Here is a 23,121-nt window from a genome sequence, read left to right on the forward strand (position 1 = left end):
AGAGAGAGAGAGAGAGAGAGAGAGAGAGAGAGAGAGAGAGAGAGAGAGAAATCCTACACCAAAATCTATAGTGACATCTAATCTTTTTAAAGTCAAAACCTGGCTGGTCGCCGACGTATAATACCGTTTATCCTGAATACTAAATGTGTTTATCTTTAAAGATTAATGTGTCTTTCAACATGGTCCAAGGGGCTCACTTCATATTGGATAAACACTTATATGAAAAATAATCCTAAATTATTTTCTCACATTGAAAGCTTTAAGGAAATTGGAAAGGCCGAAATTTAATCAAACGGGCAATGCAAAATAATGGCACTTCTTATCTTCATTGGCTTCTACCGGACCAATACATCTATCATTTTTTTTTCACGGAGGAGGATTTCGCACCGTCTCTGAGAGGTTTTTGTAAATGATTCCAGAGGATTTAATTAACCTGTGTCTCGTTTGCTTTCTAAATAATGCCAAGCCTGTTATTCATCTCATCGGCACCATTCATTTATCGGAGAGAAACCACTTTTAGACTGACAATAAACTTATTACCCTAACTCGCTAGAATTCACGCTCTACCATAGAAAGAGTCATCTAGTTTCATGGACACTGCTTACAGCGCGATATCGAACGGTGTTTGGCTTTATATGATGTCACATAAGATACGAAGAAAAAGACCTACAACGGCCCCTTTGCATTAGAATTAGCAGACGTGTGCAGGAGAAATTGGTGTCTCCTGTTTCTGATCCCTCAGATATACAATACTCCTAACAAGATCGGTCCGCCAGACTATCCAGACCGATCTAAGCCATTGTCTTGGCTAAAGTTTTGCATAATTGCTGAAACAGCGACAAGGAGCTAATTCTCTGCCATTGTGTTGGAAACCAAAGAGTCATTTGCCAAATTGAATTACTCCTTAACGACCCCGAGATGATGCAAGTCCATTTTTAGGTCACTTTTTCGGGTGGTTTTCATGCTGAATATTGGAATCTTTTCTCGCAATCTTTTTCCTGGATGTTTAGAATCACAGAAATTGCTTTAACTATCGGAATCCAATCAGCTTGCATGCACAAAATAACGCTACTTGTGTATTCCATGCAGCTTTTAATGGCTCCATTCTACTGTTTTGATGAAAAGGTTAACGCTCTTCGAATTTTTTTAAAATGCGAGTTGTCTGAAAATTTCAACTTGGTGTCGTATAAGTTTCCATTTTTTAATCATTATGCGCTACTTCGTTGGAGACGTCGCTTGCAAAATGCTTTGTTAACATGCACGGCCGAAGACGATTTTTGATAGAAGTGAAAAAGTGATGATGTTAGGAATAAAACTTCCAAAAAGAGATTTTTAAAATCGTCTTTGTTTGATACAACATATCTTTCGGGGACTCAGCGGTTAACATTTAAAGTTAAAGTTTACAGGGAAAATTAAACTATCATTGTCATGAAAATATTTGTATTTGATGTGGTCTCATTGCTACATGTAACATATCGTATAAAATACAGTGTACTGTCACATAGATCTTGTCTTGTACGGTAGTACAATATAGGAGAGTATGTATCGGGTGTATGTGTCTTGGTTTGTATGGTCTGTTTTGTTTTGTCTGTTTGTTTTTGCTTTGACTGTTTGTTTGTTTGGTTTTTTGGGTTTTTTTAGGGGGTGGTGCCGGGGGGGGGGGTGGTGCCGGGGGAGGGTCATTGTAATAATAAAACTCATCGGTATGGTATCCTAAAATGTATGAATAAACAGGGTTTTTGTTTGTTTTGTGTATTGATTTTGATTACTAGGAAACAAAATTCGGGATATGAACTGATTGCTGCAAAAGGTTCAAATGACAACATTGTGTGCAATATAATACACATGAATATTAATGACGAGTTAAGGTTAATGTCAATATATCAGAGCTTCAAGTCTGACAGGACTCTTGGGGTTGACAATCGAAGCAACCAAACAACAAAAAGATGGCCAAGTAAAACATAGTCAGTCGGAGTATGTGGATTGGTTACAGTAATTTTACATTTTCTGTTATTACAAGTAACAACTGATTATATGATCGGTTAGGTTTACGATGTTGGTAATTAATTCAAACATATTTATTGAGAAATCAAATGGACTGTGTAACAGACAAAGCCCTTGTAAACCCTCTCCAAAATGATGTTAGTGCATGTGTTACAATCAGTTCAAAAGTCGAGTTTTTCGTCTGTAGAAATGGTTGGTCCTTGAGAGATTACAAGGAACAACTCAAAAATTAAACCCTTAATAATAAATCCCAGTGCCTTCTGTTCATCGCATGGATATATATTATAACTATGCCCCAATACATCTACGTTTTTGGAGATCAGTTTTTGTCCAGATGAATACAGCACATGTGAAGTGTAGATATTAAATGTAGATCTTGTTTCTATAGAGTAAATGTGGGGTTTTTATTCATATTTGATCGCCAATAAAACGGTTGTTTGTCAACAATTTTGTGCTTGTGTTGACATATATATAAGATACATGTAAGATAAACTTCTGTACCAGAGTGACAGTGTCTGTCATATATCGACCGTGTTAAAACATGCGGGGTGAGGGAGGGGGTTCACGTTGTAGAGTGCGTATCTCGTGTGCACATAACTTTGACTACTTTGCGTGTTCAAATAGAACTTGGAAACAGTAAATATATATACCTCTCTCCCCAAAACATTGCCTTTATATGCGTTAAAACTTTGGCTATCCTTCCAAAATAAAATACATAAGTTCCGTAAAACTTAGGTACAGCCATTTCACAAATGCAAACTGCCTGATTTTATGGGGAGTAATGCTGTTGAGATAAACTGACACGATTTGCAGGGTTTTTTATACAGATGTACCAAACTGGCAGAGGAATGTGTAGAAGCATCAATTGAGGTCCACCCTAATTATAAGTTATTTCCGTAGTAAAGACATTACCCTTTGTGACATTACCTTATCCTTCATTGATTCATAAGCCATATATATTACTAAGACAATTCACAGTCGATTTGAGATCTTACAGTTCTTGATTATTGAAAGGTTTTTGCAATTTTTAGCACGTAAAAAATGTTTTAACTGTACATATTGAAGCAATGAAGTTGAAAAAAATCAAAACCTGCTATATGTCTTATATTGCAATTAAAAAGTGTCAATTATGAACAACGGTGTATGTATCATTCCAGTTTTATAATGTACATGTATTATAAATTGACAGCCCAGATGAACATTTGCATCTACGCTGTTTTTTTCTCGTTAGGTTCGTAGAAATTAAACCTACTGGCATAAGATAATTAGTTTTGGTATTGGGATTAAAATAAATAATAAAAAAATAAATCATGAACAATCAAAGAGCGCTAGACTAGAACGTCATGAACGTACATGTACGTATAAAAATAAACATCACCAGTTGCAAGTAACTGTTGTAGATACACTACAACGAACATTGCCAGAATCGTCTACAGGTCATATCGAAGATCAGTATAGAGAGATGTCTTCCAGATATTCCGCCCTGGTTCGGAATTCAGTGGCCTGCAGCGTTGGAGAGTTGACCCCACAGTCACTAAACGGCCGAGTGACAAGTGTTGGACGCGAACGACTGTATGATAGTCCCTGGGCAGCCCACTAACCAATGCTCATGTCTCGTCTTTATGTACTAGTCTCTGGCATTTGGTGAGAAAAGTACGAGCTAATGGAATCATGGAAGGAAAAGTCCCGCTGAAATTTAATTGAACCGTCAATTTTTAGTCTTGTTAAGCGATTCTTAACAATGCCCATGTCATCTAAAAATGTTGAAAGTAAGTTTATGAAAATTATGGAGATTCAGATTAAATCAGAGTGAAAATAGATAACACTATATATAAATTGATAACCAGATGATTCAAAGTAAACGTTTCTCCTGATCTTATCCGGACCATGGAAATAGAACCATTTTAACAAGACCTTGGACTTTCGGTAGGACGAAGTTACCTATTTCTTGCGTAAAAACAAGTTGAAAATGACGCTGGTTACGAGTGAAAAATACACCGATTGCGTAGTCTTAGCTCAAAAGCCAGACAAATCTTGTTGATTTCAAAGAACCATGGCTAAGTGGCCAACAATGAAATAGATAGGCCTACGCCACATTGCTGTTGGACATAGCAATCCAAAGTCCAAGCTCTGGTAAAAACGGTTCTAACAAAATGCTTTTAACGTTATTGGGATCAGATAAGAAAACAAAACATGCTTAGTTTTCACGGTATATCATTCAAAAAATTGCCTACTTTATCAAAGTTACTTTGATAGCTCTGAAAAAAAAATAAAAGCAAATCTATCAACAATTTTATTGAAAAGATGACCCTTGTTTTCTCTAGATCAATATCTATATTACAACGTCGGGAGCTGTCGGATCAGCCCCCAGGCCTACATTAAGGAAATGTTAGTTTGAAAGGGTTTTAACCATGGATCGTCTTCTGCAACAATCCCTCTCTTTCTCGATATTGTCCAGTTTGTTTTCCTTTACACTGTATTGACATTGCCACATAATAGACAAAGCCTCCATTCTCCGTCTCATCAAACTTAGACACGTAATTGATTTTTGTTATGTTAAGATTCCATTATAAAACCTTGTCCGTGCTCAAAGAGCAATAGCGGCCTTCGTCTATGGTCAGTAAATACCACTCGATATGAAGCAAAACAACAAATGAACAGAACGTTTTATATGAATAACATTCTGACTTCTAATGATTAAGATGCAGTGTGTCATCTATTACACTTTGATAACGCGTACGTCGACTGCATTCACTTGTATTTTTGTGTTATGTGGGAACAGGTGCGATAAAATATATTCATTAATAAGATTTTTTTTAGTGTGAATACTTCAAAGAATAAGATGATTCATTTGTTGTTTCATGCGGGTACGAAGATAGTGGATTATACGAATTTTTTCCACACAATATTCGCTTCATTCATGGCCCGTATATAGTACCCAAAAAAAATTATTTTCCTTTTTGCAGAGATACATCTCTCTCATACCTTTTAAGCATCCATATAAAGTGAGTAAAAATACGCAAAGTATTGTAATTGTCGATCAGTACAATTATTAAAAGGAAGAGGAAATTCTTCTATATATACAATAAATGTTTGGAGGCGGGTTAAAAAAATTTAATGCCCTTTTATTTCAATGCAAGTACATAACTACAGGGAAATACTTCAAAATACTCACAAAAACTGGAAAAAATTCGACGTCGTATTTTATTTATATACCCTAGACCGAAACCCAACAGCATTCGATTTGAATTGATTCATTTTTATCCAAAGTGATTTATTTTTTACGTATTGACATCAACATAATTAAATTCTGATTAATGGATTATATGAAAATCCACTGCTCGACGAAGCACTTGTACACATTACAGAATTCACCGTTTTTAATTTTTATCACGGGAAATTGCTTGTTTTTTCTCCCTGTATGCGGTGTGACTCTTTACCAGGTGACACGAATCAAAGCATTTATGACTGCACAATAATTCCTAAAGCTAACTGTCAAACCCCATAAACGAGTTTGTGAGTTTTCACGGATATAAATTACCTTGACTGAAAATGAGATAAAAACATACGAATGTAGGAGTTGCCCTGAATTGAACCAATCGAAGGTCAAGCAGTAACCCCTTATCTTCCAGCAATAAGTTATGATTGAGAGTATGACTGTAAGTCGCTTTTCAATCAGGTGCTTGCTCGTGTCTCCATTATATTGCTGTTGCCCTGGGCTAGGGTCACGTTGCAAGCAAATGACAAACGACTGTATTATAGAATCAGATTTTACATATTAGCGGTGTCTTGTACACGGGGGCTCTCCGCAGACCAGGATTGTATTTTGTGGGTCTGATTTTGACCGAAGATTCATTGTTTTTGGGAACGGACTAATTGATCTATATCACACTTTGTTTTTATTTTATTGTGGATTTATATTAAGGGAATTACAGTTCGCACACTCTTCGAAGAAGAATATTCATGAATGTGTCACTGACTAAGGATTTTTATGTGTCTTGGGAATTATTACTGGGCTACAAAGCAAAGAAAATTGTGGGTAAGTTTTGGTTATAGATCAGACATTAGGAACCTAATGCATCGGCATGTCAATGCTTTTGTCAATAATAGCAATAAGAATTTTTTCATGTTACAGTAATTATTATACTTCGCCATTAACCATAGCTAAACTTATGATTATGGCGTCTGGTCTTGCAATTTTCTTCAAGTTTTTGACTCTTGAAGGCTTATGTAACCGCCAGGTAATGACCAAGTTTCAAATCTACCATTGTCTATCGAGAGAACTTGGAAATCGACTTGTCTATCGAAAGAACTCGGAAATCGGCATTACAGGTCTATATAAATGTAAATAAGAATTCTATTTCCGATAGACGGTCATGAAATCAGGGGCAATGGAAAATGTCTGATGCAGAAGATATTGGAAGTAGTGCACTATGGGTGAAATATTGATGAAGTAAATTAAACTGTTAATACAGCTGTAAGCCCCTGGTTTGTTTGGTGTGATTCCGTGAACTGGACAGACTAGGTCGGCGACATTCTCCAGGATTGTCTGCCGTGACAGATTTAATGATTCCTGTCAAACCCAGAATACTAAATATATACCACACAATTTTTCTGCTTTTATAATTAAAAAACGTGTGAAGAAATAACTCCTCAAAATAAGTACAAGCCAGGACCTAATTGCATCGGGGTTTTTTTTGTATGGGGGTATTCTGCTTTCATACAACTTAGCATCGAACAGGAATTTAATAAACAAATTTTGCATAGAATTCAATTGCTTCTACTTTCCTAATCATTCGCTTTGAACAACTCTACAATAGCCTGATTAGGTCTCTGTTGAATTAACGCCTTGGAGCTAGCTTTCTCATAAATGGTCCCCGTACAGACTCTGTAATTGATGAGACCACCTCGCATGAATTTCATATCCGGTGAAATCGACACTTTCTTGAAATGTTACTAGTCCACATTGGTCTTGGAAGGATTTTCGTTTATCGCTATATTGCATTTTAAAGTGACTTAATAACAATCCCTTACAAAAAGACCGTGTGATCTCGCGTTGGATATTGTGATTTGGGGTATAGTCTGATCAAGTTACTCGCTAATATAATAAATTCCCTCTGAGTCATCCATTAAGAAGGATATGTTCAAGTTTCATAAAATATTGGTATATTACAGAAATAAAATGGAAACAATCTTAATGTAATTTGGTCTGTCGGACATGGAAATATTGGTCAGCATTGTAATAATGTAGCTGTCATAAAAATCCCGCTGTCATAAAAAGGGGAAATGTTTGTTATATTTCGATAATTGAAAAACCCCACTGTGGACTTCCTGTATACATCTGAGGAGACAGCCTCGTACCAAATCTTCAAGAACGCGAGCACTAAGAGGAAAGCCTGTCATTGTCCCGATTTTTTGATTACATGATTTAACTATCAAATAAATGTAGGCAGCGGCAAGGAAATGCTGGTTATATGGACCAAATGTTAGTACTCTGCTTTTCACGCTCTTTCATGGAAACTTGCAGCAATGCGGCAATCAGACAGGGAACCGCATACAATCCACTTATCTTGATTAAAGATTTATGCATTTGTAGTTTATGAGAAATGTCATTGGACTCTTTAGTGTCCTCAATTAACCTAATGCACATTAGTTCAAATACAAACAATCAGAAATTGCAGGAAAAAAGGTTCAGAGAAAAAAAGTTGTTCAAACAAAGATTTTTAGGAATTCGATTCAGCGAAAGCTAGAAATGCACAACAAGCTGGGGTTTTTTTCTGAGCTCTGTGTGGTTATTATCTTGATGACAAAAGATTTGATACAGTTGGTTCATCATTTGATATAATGACATAGATCATGTATAATAAAGAGTTGTGCTGTGTGATTGACGAGCACTGACTGCATTGGTCTTACATTTCCTCCATTATCTAGCACAGATGTCGGCGAGATTGGGAGAAGACCTTTGACAATGGTCTGTCTCCAGTCGACGTTCAATCCGTAGGTCTGCTCATCAACCCTGCATGATTGCTTGTTATTCACGAGACCAACCTTAGAGGACCTATGGAATAGATAGAAAACTGCAGGCTCACGAGTAGCCTTCAAACTTCTCATGAAGGTCACTATGTTTTATGTTAAAAATTTCTGCGACGAAGCAAATAGTTTATGACCTGTCTGTCTAATCATGGATTGACGACTTTTGGAATAAAATAATAAAGCACTTCTAAGTGTAGAAGACTGACAAATTATTTAATGTTTCAGTACTGTCTGCTCTTCTTTTGTGTATTTTTATTTTGGAGTTCCCTGTTTATGAAGGCATCAACAGACATGAATTATTGGTAATCTTATTTTTCTTTTTTTCTTCCTTTTTTTTTAATTTGCATTTTCCAAGAAATGCTAGATGGAAAATACATGTACTGGTAATAATAAAATCTTATTTGAAATCGCCCAAACAACCCAAGGTTCGGGGGATTAGCTGTAAGGTTATGTTCAGATGTGTGAATATTAATTGATATTCTGACCAAATTACGCAAAGGAGCAAATTTCAACGAAGGTAATTAAAATTCACACCGTTCCCTGCTCATAACGAAATCAAAATAACTTTTGTTTTTGTGGTTTTAAGACTTGGGGAAATCCAACGATCACGGGGAAAACCAACGATCACCAGAATAGTAAATAAAAGATATAGGCTTGGATGAAAACAATTTATACAACAAATTGTTGATTTCGATTCATTGTATAACATTGTATGTCAAGTGCACATTAATTACAAAGAAGCGGAGTGACAGAGCGGCGAGATGTCACAAGTTGTTGCATTCTGACAAGCAGAAAATATTGCACTCGATGCAACAACTTATAGGCCCAATCGGCTAGCGTGTTCTTAAAACGTCTCTCGGGGGTTTTTCCTGCATAAAACCTTTACAGATCTAGAATAACCATCAATTTATTTGTTGGAACTGCATGTAGTGGAGAGTCAATACGAGTTGGTGTCCATTGTTGATATTCTCGCTTGTTCTTATTCATCCCTCGAACTAGCGAGAAAAAAAGGATGAGAAAAAGAATATGTATGAGCGCTGACGAGGAGACATTTGCATATTAATTTGCAGTGTTGCGTTGATCAACTCTCCTCTTTCGGTGGACTTCAGTTATACAGCATTGCGATAGAACATTAAGAAGCTTACGATATAACATATCTGACAATTTGTATTTGCCTCAATGTGAGTAGATAGACTTACCGTATATAACACCTTGATATTACCTGTGGTGGAGAAAAACGGAAATCTCTTTTTGGGGGTAAGATGTGTATTGTTTATAAACTTTCAATACTGAATTTGGATGTTAAGACATTTTTTTTTATTTCCGTGTATTTGAATTTTTTTGGGGAAGTTAGTAGATCTGATGATATGACAACTGGTCTTAATTAAACAAGTATTTGATATTCATGATTTAGAAGGTACAAATATGCAAGGGAATCACCAGATCTGAATACTCAGTTATTTCTATAAAACTTATAGCGGTGAAATAGTTATATTTGCTCTTCCATATATGCTGAAGTGGAGTATAGTTTAAAAGTAAAAAACCAAAACAAAAAAAAAGAAATATTCTAATAACTTTGACGTGCTCTGTGCAAAAAAAATTAATGTACATGTATTTACATGTGTGATTTATGATAATGTCCTTTACACAAATTAAGATGATTGAGAATCAAAATTTTAACGACCAGGCAATTGATTTGAGAGGAACTCAAACTGTTCTTGTCGGCTAAGGTGTTTTCATTAAAACATTCATAACTGTAAGACTTGAGATTTGTGGAATATAATTAGATTCAAATTATACGCTTTATCTATTTCAAGCGCTTAGTGTGCATTTTAAAAGTACAGGCATGCCTTTAAAAACAGAAACACCCATCATGTGTGAAATATGTCTGATGGAGCGAGGCTAAGATTGATGGTCAGATGACGAGCTTATGTATAGCCTTGGGGTATCAGACAACATCTCTTTACCGATAATATACTTGTAGGTAACCATTAACTAGCCAGAAAAAAGGCTTTCTATCAGAATGATGTGCGTGTGTATGTGTGTGTGTGTGGGTGTGATGTTGATTAATCGATTGATGACCTGGTTATTTTGTTTGACATCATTTTATGATTGACTTAGATCTGATTTACAGATTAAAATAGGCTAACTATAACACTGTTCGTTTTGTCTGCTTCTTGTAGGGCCAGACAAAAATGTCACTCACGTAAGCAATATACGAGATTGTATGCCGAAGGTTTCCAGCTTTTTGTACTTTGACACCCCTGCGAATGTGTTCGGAATGTTTTCTTTATCGTTGCTAAGTATGTAATAAATCCAGAGGTGCTCGAATGAAAGTTCACGAGACTTCACCGAAGATGTATGTCTTATTTCACCATCTAGAGGTTTTTTAAATTAAACGATGATACTCGAAACAGAGTTATCGTTCGTGTTCAACCACGTGTAGAGTGGTTGATAATATAAACATCGGGTTGCTTAATAAAATCATAGCCATGTTTGATCCTTGTGGTGTGCAATACCATGTTTTTAAAAAAATAATGGGTGAATGTTTTGCATAAAAACTTAATATATCGAGCAATTTTTAAGGAACATTCTGCATAAAATAGTACAGTCTGTTTCACTATCAGTGTTATTACTAGGTCAGGCGCGGATCGAAAATTAATTCTCAGGGGGGGGGGGTGTCTACTACGCATGTTAATTGTCGCAACAGCAGAAAAAAAACTATTTTTGTATTGTCACATTTATTTCTAGGACACATTTTACCCACCAATAAATGAAGATAAAGTTTAAAATCAATAAACCTCTAGAATTTATATTTGACTACAAGTACCTAGATTCTCTAAAATAGACTATAAACACGAGGCACGATTTTTACTGCGAAACTGAAAGGGTCAAATAAAACCACGTGATTTAAAATTTAAATGACAATAACATTCGCAGGGGTGTTTGTGAAAAGGAAATATTTTTCATGGAACGACCTTTTGAAAATATAGATTCAATCAATGTATTATTATACTAATGGTTTCAGTTTCTATTCATATGCTTGTACAGTTGGCACCTACATCTAGCCTGCCCCAGGACCACCTTCTACGGTTTGCCAATGCAAGGCCATAACCTTATCTCATCTATATGGTTTCCGTTTGTAGAACATTTTAATAGACATTTATTGAAGCTTTGCTCATAGATTTCCCTGGAAACATTTATGTTTATCACTCAGAGATATTAATATTGATTCAAATTCCCAAAAAATCATTTTAAAAATCTGAATGGATACAGCTATTCAGTGTAAAGTCATTAAGAGATAGGGTTAATTTCTTGATTACGATAAATACATTGGTTTTAAAGAAAATTATAGTACATAGAGTTATACACATTGACTTCAAACACAAGGTTCCTCTCATGTTTGTCCAGGAAAAATTTTCAAAGACAATGAAGTGTTGTTAAACAAACATCTACTTTGTTTACTTGAACAGGGGAAATCATGCAACCTACTTATATCAGTGACTTTATTTTGGTAAAAAGAAACACGTTTTGAATTCCTAACATTTATCGTAAATCACGCAAAACGTAGGCTAGATCGCTTTTATTTTATTTTGCACATACAGTAAGGACAGGTTAGTCTGAGTACAGCTATAGCAATGGTGTGATGTACACAGAAAATCCTTTGCTCCGGAGAGAGGTCCTTTGTTGTTTATCTTTGCTCATCTGGAGATTTCACCGCCAATTCCATTTATGGCTTATTTTTTCAATGCCACTAAACAAAATATCGTGCATACCCATTATAAATGACAAATTATTTATTGTCTTTTTTTTCCCTCTGTGACTCTTTAAAACCACTGCAACATGTCGGCGACTAAACCTATCAAATGAAGTGCATTAATTTTACATGGTTCTGCATTAGGAAGCTACATTGGATTACACGACAATTCGAAGTATGCTGTTACATGTAAATTATGAAAAATGTTTTGTTGGACTTCCGATATATTATATTAAAATTATTCCTGGTTCAAGGTAGAATTAAACCTGTGTAACTTATAAGTAGTTCTTTTGTCAATACTTAAAAGATGCATGTGTATTATGAAGTTCAAAGAAACGACCAATTTTGTTAGACTATCATTGATTATTTTGAAATACAAAGCAACTAACATCTTGACCTTTGCCCTCATGAAGGCCATTCGCTACGTAGGTCAAGGTAAAATAAAATCTAACAAAATTTATGTCAAGCTTAATGTATATTTGACTTCCAGACCGGTTGCATTGCAACTGTTGTTTGGTATTTGATTATGAACCTGCATCTGTTATCATTTTTATTGTTTAACATATTGATGAGATAATTGATTAGCTGGATGATTAATAAGTGGATAATAGAACTGCAAGCTATACGGGTTGTTTTTGCAAAGGATTTTTATAGTACACAATTATTTTAACATCAAATTTTTGTCTTGACAAGTGTACACTAATGTAAAAAAAAAACCTTTTCCAACAGTATCGCCTGATGCATTATGAATACAAATTAAGGTTTTAACAGAGAGTTGTTTCATTGCGTCACTTCCCCTCCAGGGGTGAAGTGAAAAACCGAACAATTAGCCCTGATTGATGGTCATAAGGTAAGCTTCAGGATAAAACAGCGGTCTGTGTATATAGCTTATTGTGCTCTTGACAACCATTCTTCCAACGTAAAGTACCTGCAACCGTTACGATTTTTACGCTTCTTTTTTACATGTGACGTGTTATATTTTTCCCGGATCGTGTGATATTATATAAATAGTGCCTGTTTGGGAGGGTAACAGTTGAAATTGACACCCCGAGAAAACCATTGTCAACCGACGCGAAGCGGAGGTTGACAATGGTTTTCGAGGGGTGTCAATTTCAACTGTTATCCTCCCAAACAGGCACTATTTATTTTGTTATACTGAATGTCTTTTTAAAAATTTTTAAGAAAATTGTACTGCTTTTATATAGGAATAACGTGAATTCTACAGCGAACCGTACGCGCATAATTTTCGCGCATGTAACATTTTTTAATGTTACCCGTTGCCAAGTGCGTTGCTAACGCTGAGGGTAATAGTAAATATTATTAACTGCGTCTTAACCAATCAGATTTCAGTATTTAACATGAAAGTATAACAAACGAGTTTATCTATCTAAAACGTTTTGTGGTTGTTTTAAAGCGTTTATTTCACTTGGTAGGCAGAATATCATTTAAAGAGTTTTTAGTGGTCCACAAAGGCTATCAAATGGTCCTCAATTTTTTAATATGATTTTTAAGCTGTAAACTATCACTTAGTCAAGAAAAACATCATATATTTTATCTTTAATATTCGAATTTTTTCCTACATGTATATCTTTTTACAAATCTTTCTTTTTTTAGGGGGGGAGGGGGGGGGGGTAATGTTTGTGGATGTAATGCTCTTTTATTAGAATAACCGAATACGTCAATAGATAACTTCAATTACCTTTTATCTTGCAAGTTGCAAAAGATGTTACACTGTAATAGAATCCGGAATTTGTGATGTTGATCGTCCCTGTTTAGTCAGTGTTAGGTCAAGCATGTTAAAAAGAAGATTGTTACACGAATGTTTAAGTCTAAATTTAACAAAATGCATGTTTTTGTTGCATGCTAAGGAATAATATGACGTGAAAAAAATAAGATGTGCATCAAAAGAAGACAAACTAGATTACATCATCGTCTGAAGATTATTCTTTGGAGAGATAACATTTAACTATTTCTATATAACAAGAATTCCAGGTAGAATATTGCATAAATCAGACCTGTACTAACTATTTCTATATAACAAGAATTCCAGGTAGAATATTGCATAAATCAGACCTGTACTAACTATTTCTATATAACAAGAATTCCAGGTAGAATATTGCATAAATCAGACCTGTACTAACTATTTCCAGGATCTTTGAGAAGAAGTCCGAGTATTTGAAAGATAAAGTCGCTAGAAAATATAGTTGGCTATTATAAAGATATAAATCAACAATTTTCCAATAAGAAGGGCAATTACGCTGGTCGTTTATCATCCCAGGGTGGCGGTATAAATAATCCTTCTGTCAGCTTTCGCTCTATCACCAGAAAGGAGGGAGTAAGACTTTGCTGTTTTCTACAGAGATAAATGAAAAATCGAACGGTAGATACACTAGGCCCCAGAGCAGTGCTTTCTTGTGAATCGGAGTAGATCCTTGGGCGCCTTACTGACTTGTCGGTTTTTATTAAGAAAAGTACAAAATTATCTAAACTTTCTTTAAGATTAATCTTCAGAGAATATTCAATCAATAATATATAAAAAAGCACCGAAAAGGAAGTAGATTTTACTTATAATACTTTCATAATATACTAGATATTACAGGGTTAGAGAACTGGTGCTTTGCTTATCTTTTCCATTTTCTAAGAAGGTAGAACATGAACAAAAACAGAGAACAAAGAAGCAATATGAGTTGTATTTTTAAAAACTTTATTTTTTTGCAAATTGATGTCATGATAGTTCTGTAGCTTAATTCTTTTCAATAATAAGATCAAACCAAATAAATTTCATCAGAAGAAAGATTTATTCGCAATGGAATGAAAAGGCAACCCAGTTTTGTACAAGCCGACAGTAATATATAAGTTTGCTTTGATATCAGTCTCTGGATACTTTTCACACAAAAGTAATCATTATAGTCATTTTTTAATTGTGATTTTGCATGAAAAATATCTGACATCAAAATTTAATTGCAGCTCAAATTGTTTATAAAATGAAATGCAAAATGATTTTGGCGCCAATTTTACGGATAAAGAATTTGGTTAACTCAGAATGAAACTACAATGTATCACATATCAAGTGCATAATCAACAAGTAAAAAAAAATATTTCTAATCAAGCATTTTTTAAAACTTACACTAGGATTTGAAATTAAAACTGAATTAATGTATGCATCTATAGGATGGCATCTCTGTAGGACAGGAAGGATAACCCCACAGCTCTCTGTCGGCAACACGAGGCCGGTTGTTTCTCTTTCTAATCGATCCACACGCTCAGTAAAATTATTGACCTAGTGTCTCATTGTGTCTTGTCGAAGTTCTTGTTATTGGAAACCCGTTCTGGTGTCTTTTTTAAAAGATTAGAAAATGGTTATCTTCTTTGTTCAAATTTTTAGATTTGTTTCTGGCATTAAGATTTCTGCATTCGTTAATTGTTATTTATCCATTGCCATTCTGATTAAGGTTTCTCGGTGTGTTTCTTTGGGTAAGAAAGAAATATCGATTATATATATTTACTTACCTATGTGGTTAATGGATTAAAAAGTCACCGAAAAGCTGATATTTATTTGAAATTTAAATCGTTTAATCCCATAAGCTGGGGATTTATTGCTTCCTGAAGTCCCTTTCTACCACCCAGGTACATGTATCGGGAGCGCTCTTGACATCGTATCAGATTAAAATTACCTGTTTTCATCTTCGTTGACCATTCCATGTTCGGTGATCATGAATTTATCTTGATGGCAGAAGATGGCTTGAAAATGATTTTAACACACTAAACAACGCTTTTGCTCAATATATGCTTACCAAAACAAAAATATGGGTTTTTTGACATTTCTATCAAAGATTTGTTTTTAATTGAATAGTAAGGAGTAATAGCTGTGTCATTATGTTTACCGGTATTCCCCCGACAATGTTAATAAGTTCATTGTCAAGATAAATGTGTGAAAAATAGGATTCTTCGTTAAATGTTGATTTTTATCTGTTGTTTTACCTCCTGTGAGACTATTTATTAGGAAGGAGAGTAAGTGTGGTTTATGTAAAACATATAGCTTTCGCACTGAAAAATGATTCCATGTGTGTTGCTTAAAGTTATAGTGCAATCCAGTTACTTAAGTATTTTTATGGAGAGTAGAACGTGTTGCTAAATTTTTGGGTAAAATTGTAATTGTTATTTTTTGGTATTTAGAGTCAACGTCTTTCGTGGTCAAAACAAGGAAATCAAATCCTTAAAAAAATAATTCCTTGCATGTAACTTAACGATTCAACTTGATAAATTTCTATAGAAGTTGTATATTCTGCACAGAAATTCATCATCAAACCTTGCTTTTTTATCTTTTGCACGATTTAGGAAGTAATTTCTGTAGAAGACCAATAACTCTGACGATCTGCTGGTTTTTCACTGCATGTGCTCATCTTTATTTCCTTCGTTTTCACACAATCATTTTCTCATCAGCTCTTTTATTTCTTCTACAAATTCGTTAAGCACAGAAACTAATATAAAGCCTTCACCCCCCCCCCCCCCCCAACCACCACTTTTCTTTTTACCTGATCTGCTGCACAGGTGCCTCATCATGCTATGGCCCTCGTTTACGTAATAACCTTGTATATTTTCGTTTGTTTGTTGTGCACCTTTTCGTAGCTGTAATTTGCATTTAATACCGGTTTCACTGTCAGAGTTTTGTACATCAATCAAGGTTCACCTGTATGCTTGACTTGTCCTAGGAATTGGAATTTAGAAGTCAGAGAGACAAATGATAAACGCTATTAAACAAAGACAATTTGTCTTCATGTAAACACTTCCCTATATTTCAAGATCTCAAGTGTGTGAGAAGTTATGTTTTTAGCGAAAACATTAATACCGGTAACATTTTCCCCAAGAATGATAACATTTTAAGCATCTGTTTTCAAATTCTTTTGCAATCTTTAGAGGCATTTAAATTTTGTCGACCAAATATCAATAATTCGAGATATTCGATAAACGTGAAACAAACAGGCTATTGCACAGTTTGAGAGAATCATAAACATGAATCTAACGATCGAAGCCTGTAAGTATTGTTTTATTGCTAGCTGCAAAGATCTGCCTTTTTTTAAAGCAGTGGTATTGCCTTTTATTTGGACTTGGGTTTGAGGCTTTCTACAGTGAATTTACGGTGTTCGCATTGCGTGTATATCGGTAGGTATATCGGTAGAGGCATTCGGTAATTGAAGTTGTATAGACGTCAAGTTGCTTGCTTTTCCCCGTGGAGGGATTTCGTTCCATTGCATTAACAAAATTCACTTCGACAAACAAGGACAAATAATCAGTTATTTACTCAAGTACAGTAAATGCGACTTAATGGTCAAATGATTATTTGATAAATGTGTAACATATTTGTTCATTTTGATACAAATTATAGAGCGTTGGCTTTGAAAACGAAATCCGCAATGACATCGAAGTCTTTGGGGTTCCTGATATGAGATGTGTTAATCAAATAAAATGATCCCCCGACTTTGCCTCGCGAGAGCGGAAACTTTCTCTCCATGTATGATAAATAACCACATGCATCTCCCAAGGCAGATGTCTTTACACAAGGTCAATCTGACCACATATCATATTCGTTTTACGATGAAGTAAAAATAAATAAATATGAACGCGTGCCTCATAAATCGTGCATAGATCGCGGTTGCCCTGAAGTCTATATCACTTACCTTTTAATGCAGTCATTAATTGAGTTTAATGACTGTAGTACCGATGCTGTTCATTCAAATGCTTTGTCTTTCTTTTCCAGAATCACGCATTTCAAGCCAGGCCACTCGATGACAGAAGTGGGAGACATTTTAGTCCCTATTCGATAAGTACACAGGTATGACATTTACTGTGATTTCGTCATCCAGGTAGATGGAAATTATGGAATCGAAGTGTTACCTAGCAACGTTTTAGCATGTTTCACAGCATCTCTTCGAGTTACCGCTTGATTTAGCCAAACGACCAATCAGAAATCTTGTTGTATCTGAAAACGGAGAAAACTCATCATGCCTTTACCAAACAATACTAGCAGTACGAGCAGCAAGAGCGGATCACTGCTAAGTCGTGTAGGAGTGAACAAGCTACCAGGAGGGTCAAAAGGGCCCGCTCCTCTCCCGCTGTCTAGTCCCCCCACCGGAAACAAAATGGGGAACGGGGCTAGTGCTTCTAGCATTAACGTGGACGGAGAAAACATAGATATTATTAAACTGAAGACTCTGGTACCCGAACTTAAGAAGGAGCTCAAAATCAGGGATGCCAAGTTACAGCGCTATGAAGCCGAACTTCATGAAAAATCAAAACTTTTGGAAGACAAGTGTTTGGAAATTTCCAAACTTCGCGCCGAAGTGGACAAGCTACAATCTGTGTTACATATTAAAGTTCATAAAAATGTTGGTGCTGGGGGAAAGTTCGACTTTTTGGCCACCATTCAGGAGGATTCCCAAATGGCCGGCTCTCAGCAAGAGTTACGGACCAAAAAACAGGGTGTGTCCGCCGAGAGCCCGATGGCTCAACAGAATGGGGCTGTTGTGGAAATCAAACATATAGAGAAGGATTTCAGGTCAGTATGCGATGAAACCTTTTTATAGGTAACAAAAACAGGTAAGACAAAATCCCCGCTCTGAGGTCTCATCACCTGTGCGTAAAAAGGAGATTAATTACTGGCCTTTGCCATAATACATGTAGCTTTCAACAATTAAGGTAGATATTTGTATATAATAAAGTACACGGTATATGTTCATAAAAATCGATGGGGAGTAAGTATCTAGCACCTGATCCATTAGAATGTGTACCGCCAGATTAGGCATAAAACAATATTGTACATCAAAACACTGCCTAAAAACCGTTTTATAATACGTAATAAACCAAGTTTTGTCGCACATGCATTAAGGAAGCATGTAGATACATAAGTATGGCAAATCATCTCTGTCAGATTAAACAGTGTGTACGTTTTAGCACATATGGGAGAATGTCATCAATCAATAAAACTAGTGAAAGGAATGCAGCACTTGTCATTTAAATATCTACCACAACAAATATATACTCAAGAAGTTATTCTAAATACCAACGGAGTCGATCTATTGTATATAGTATTACATTCCAGTTAGCGCCATATTAGCCAATTTATTACCATGGTAATAGGTAAAATTGTCTTCTGACAAAAAGAGTATTTCTAGTACGTGTAGACCCAGAATAACCGCTAGATCTATCTTGGTTTTCTACTTGACGTATGGTTAAAAATCGTTTTCTACAATTTGGACTGAAAAATCTGTCGTCAAGAGAAATTCTAAAATAGAGTTACGTAACTCTCTCTGCCGCCTTACCTGTCAATAAATTAATAAGGAGAATTGTTGTTAATACCCGAGAACTTCGACAATCCGTTGGTCAATATTGATCGCTATCACCTGGACTCATCTACATCATCTATGTTTACATTTGATATCTTTGCTATTTATAGTAAGCTTCAAATGCTTAATTCTAAGTATGCAAAATTTGCATTGCAAAAGTCATCCTTTTTCACATACAACTGTTTTTGCCGTCATTTTGCCTTTGTCATTAGATAGTAGGGTCAAAGACTGAATGGTCTTTTAGAACTTAATACAATGAAATTCTTCGTAAAATTCTTGTGAAACATCTTTCAATTCCTACTTTCCAGGTCAAAACAATTGATAAAAGATGCAATTTTAGGCAACGATTTCTTGAAGAACCTGGACTCCACCCAGGTTCGAGAGATCGTGGACTGTATGTATGAGAAACGGATCAAGCAGGGAAATTACATAATCAGGGAAGGTGATGCCGGCCAGCACGTGTATGTCTCGGCAGGTAAGTACCCGGATGTCAACAGACACAGATGTAAAAATGCATTGACAATCCGTACCACAAAACAGAAACATTATAAAGTTAGTCACAAACACACGATATCTGTTATAAGTTGGACCAGGACGATTAATTTTGGTAAACACACAAAACAAATCTCAAAAATAAAAACATGTACTAGTATACAAAAAAAATAATTTTTACAGTTTAGATGATAGATGATTCCGCGGGGTTTTTATGTTCTTTATTGTTGGAGCAAACAAACTCCTTCGATGTACGTCAAAATTAGTGTCTTTTGTGTATCAGTTCTTTGTGAGCAAAAAATACATGTACATGTATCAATTAAGAATAAACACAAGATGACTGCACGTAGCTGCATGAGAGCTAATGCAATTATACAAGCTTTCTTTTTTTTTTAACATTTAATTACATTCTCTTTATTCAGACCCCGGACAACCCGATTAATCGACCTCGTCACATTTGATATCGGCTGATTATATTTATTACTCCTTTTTTAATTATTTTAGACGGCGTTCTAAACCCCGGCGTTTTGCCATACGCCGTCTTTGAACCTTAATTTAGCCCCACACAATTTGACAAGATTATAACGTACGTCACGATAATGATCTAGGCATCACATCTTACTCCAAAAAAGAAATACCATCTGATTTTATTCATTTCGGAGCAATCGATATTTTTAATACAGATTTTTAAAAGGATTTTTGAATCATTTCAAAGAAGTCGTTTGAATTGCAACTAATCTGTTCAGTTGATGTTGCCATAAATATCCTGTATCGGATCAAGCTAATCTCTCGCCTGTTGAAGCTGCTAACTTTTTAGAACACTGCACCGAGAAGAGATAATTATTTTTTAACAGGTGTTGTGTATTTAATCAGATGTAGGCGACTTCAGCAAGCTAACTAAATTAAGTTTTAATCTTATTCACAATTATACTGTGGTTCCACAAACTGGTTCCATAAAATGGCGAAACATCCTCTAAATAATCTTAAACGTGACTTTGACGACTAAAATTATAGCAAAATAATTAAGACTATTTCAAAAACTCCATCACCACTCTCCCCAAATCTCTCTCTCTCTCTCTCTCTCTCTCTCTCTCTCTCTCTCTCTCTCTCTCTCTCTCTCTCTCTGTAAAGTCATTTCTGTCCTTCCGTCGTACCAATTCTTCATCACTCCATGAAACAAGAAATTGACAATCTCAACCTGAACCAATTAATCTCTATGTTCTTTGTTTCCTTCCCCAAAGATTCGCAACAACTACAGCAAACCGTATACAATAAGATACTGAAATCAATTTTTGCTATGCCACTGTCTTTACATGTATTGTTTTTAGAGCAATATTTCTCTAGGAGTTCGTCTTTTTCGCTCTTTTAATCCCGCGTTTTCCCAAAGCAATCGCCACATTCAAACATTATCCTCCGAAGGCTGAAGAAATTGTTGTACTTTAATTTTCCTAACGTATTTTCGTTCTGTATTGTACATCGTGTTTCAATTAACTCATCGACAAGAAATATATTCTGGACGTTCTTAGTTTTATTTTATACAACAACAACAACAACATCATTTGTAGGAACAAAACTCATTACATACAATATACTATGGTACCATACTTTGAATCATGAACTACCTGTATGAGCCAATTTTTGATATTTTTGATGACAATTGATGTGTGTATCACTGACATTGAATGTATTTGCCTGCAGACGGAGAGCTGGAAGTCCTTAAAAACAACAAGGTCCTTGGGAAGATGAATGCTGGGAAGGCTTTTGGAGAGCTGGCCATTCTATATAACTGTACTAGGACTGCATCTGTCAAAGGTACCGTAACCGATCCGAATATTATAATTAGCCGGACTGTGTATAGTGTTTGGTATATTTGTTACCGAAAGCCATAATTCATAACAAAACACGTTAAACCAAACTCATCAGAAATACGATCGTAACTATTAAACCAATAGTGATGCATCATGAACATGTATTTTATTATAAAATTTACTGAAACCATGCTAGCAGAGTTGTTTACAAAAACACTATAAGATAGACGTATAAACCACATATCATTGTCTGGTTCCTTAGTTAAACCTTAATATCCATTATCTCGTTATAAGACGATATAAATGATTATCCCCACCTAAACAAAAGTTACTATGTACTATTCTGTTATTCAATTCTAACATTTTACTTTTGCTTTTCAAAATGGTCAATCAGATGACCCATAATGACGTATTTACGGTACATTAAATACATGTACTTATTTATTGATTCTTACTGCTTATTGGTGATTTAAATGTTTCCTGACACCCGGAAGACCCAAGCTATCGATGGAAATATCTGATGGCAGATAATGACCATAACATTTAGCATATACACTCTAGATCATCTTTAATAAAAAACGCGTAAAACTTTGTTTGCCCTTTTCCAGCTTAGTGTTTCAGTTACTGGTTTTAGTTGGTAAGAGGCGAATTAGTATTTCAAGTTGCGTAGAAAATTTCAATTTTAGAAAATAGATCCGCAAAACCCATAACAACTATTGGTATTTTGAAAGCCAGTAAGATACCGTTAGTCAGCAAGTCAAGAGGGCAACCGAAAAATTCAGCAATGGCGCTAGTAGTTCAGAACTGATTCGAGAACTGGAAACTCCCTTTTTACCATATCTTTAGTGGTGCTATAAATATATGTACAATATTTACATTGTAGTTAACCATAAACCCCATAGAAGCTACTACTATGTAGGATGGTATCAAACATCTCAGGAAACTATATAAGACGCCTGCTCAATACGCCATTTTCTGACTTTAAATGATAATTGTTCTTTCATTGTTTAACTCACTGTCCTTGATGTTCAGTTTCCGTCTCATCAAACGCTGAACGCTCTTTCAACTTTGTGCGTCCCTTGTTATCGATAAAACTGTAGTCTATACTATTTGTATTTATACACTGTCTCGCGCGGTGTCTTTCGCGATCTTCGGGGAAGTGTCAGGTTGCATTGCTACATTCTGCCAGACTACACAATCCTATGCTTACATTCCTTGACAAGTTCTGTAACCTGGCAACTTCCTCAGTGGTCATTAGAATTAGTTAATCTTTTATGTTGGACGGGTAGGATTGAATGATGCATTTATGTTAATTTCCATTGAATTTGATTAGATAAAAATATTAATTTTCATAAATACAAATTGATATATAAAATGGAATTTATATACTTAAACATTAAACAACAAAATTAATTCTAAGATAATTAAGGCAGCCAAAATGGTAGGCGTGTACATAACATGAGTCGGTCCTGACGAGAGGTTATTTTTTGTTTCGATCTCTTCCTCCATTGTCCGTACGAACTACCAAAAATGAATTTTACTCTTTACATTTTCATCTATCTGAATTCATATCTCCCTAAAATTACAAGAATTCATACAGTGAGTAGAAATACATTTAAAATAATAAATTGTATTAACATTAGGAATGTTGAAGAGATGAAACATGCAGATATTAGTAAATGTC

General features: G+C 35.2%; 1 protein-coding gene across 3 annotated transcripts in view; it reads left to right on the forward strand.

Moving 5' to 3' along the window:
* The window catches only part of LOC128166844 (cGMP-dependent protein kinase 1-like), a 41,963-nt gene that overhangs the window by 5,342 nt on the left and 13,500 nt on the right, over positions 1–23,121 (forward strand). The window contains exons 1-4 of one of the 3 annotated variants that reach the window (XM_052832267.1): positions 5,702–6,043; positions 17,553–18,350; positions 19,446–19,612; positions 21,328–21,441. In XM_052832267.1, the coding sequence (XP_052688227.1) occupies positions 17,797–18,350; positions 19,446–19,612; positions 21,328–21,441 (835 nt within the window). In that variant the 5' untranslated portion in view covers positions 5,702–6,043; positions 17,553–17,796. Of the gene's footprint in view, positions 1–5,701; positions 6,044–9,005; positions 9,295–17,552; positions 18,351–19,445; positions 19,613–21,327; positions 21,442–23,121 lie in introns of those variants that run through there. The other 2 variants (XM_052832268.1, XM_052832266.1) reach the window with 2 other exon arrangements.

The sequence above is a fragment of the Crassostrea angulata genome, chromosome 10 (genome assembly GCF_025612915.1).
Source record: "Crassostrea angulata isolate pt1a10 chromosome 10, ASM2561291v2, whole genome shotgun sequence".
NCBI lineage: Eukaryota > Metazoa > Mollusca > Bivalvia > Ostreida > Ostreidae > Magallana > Magallana angulata.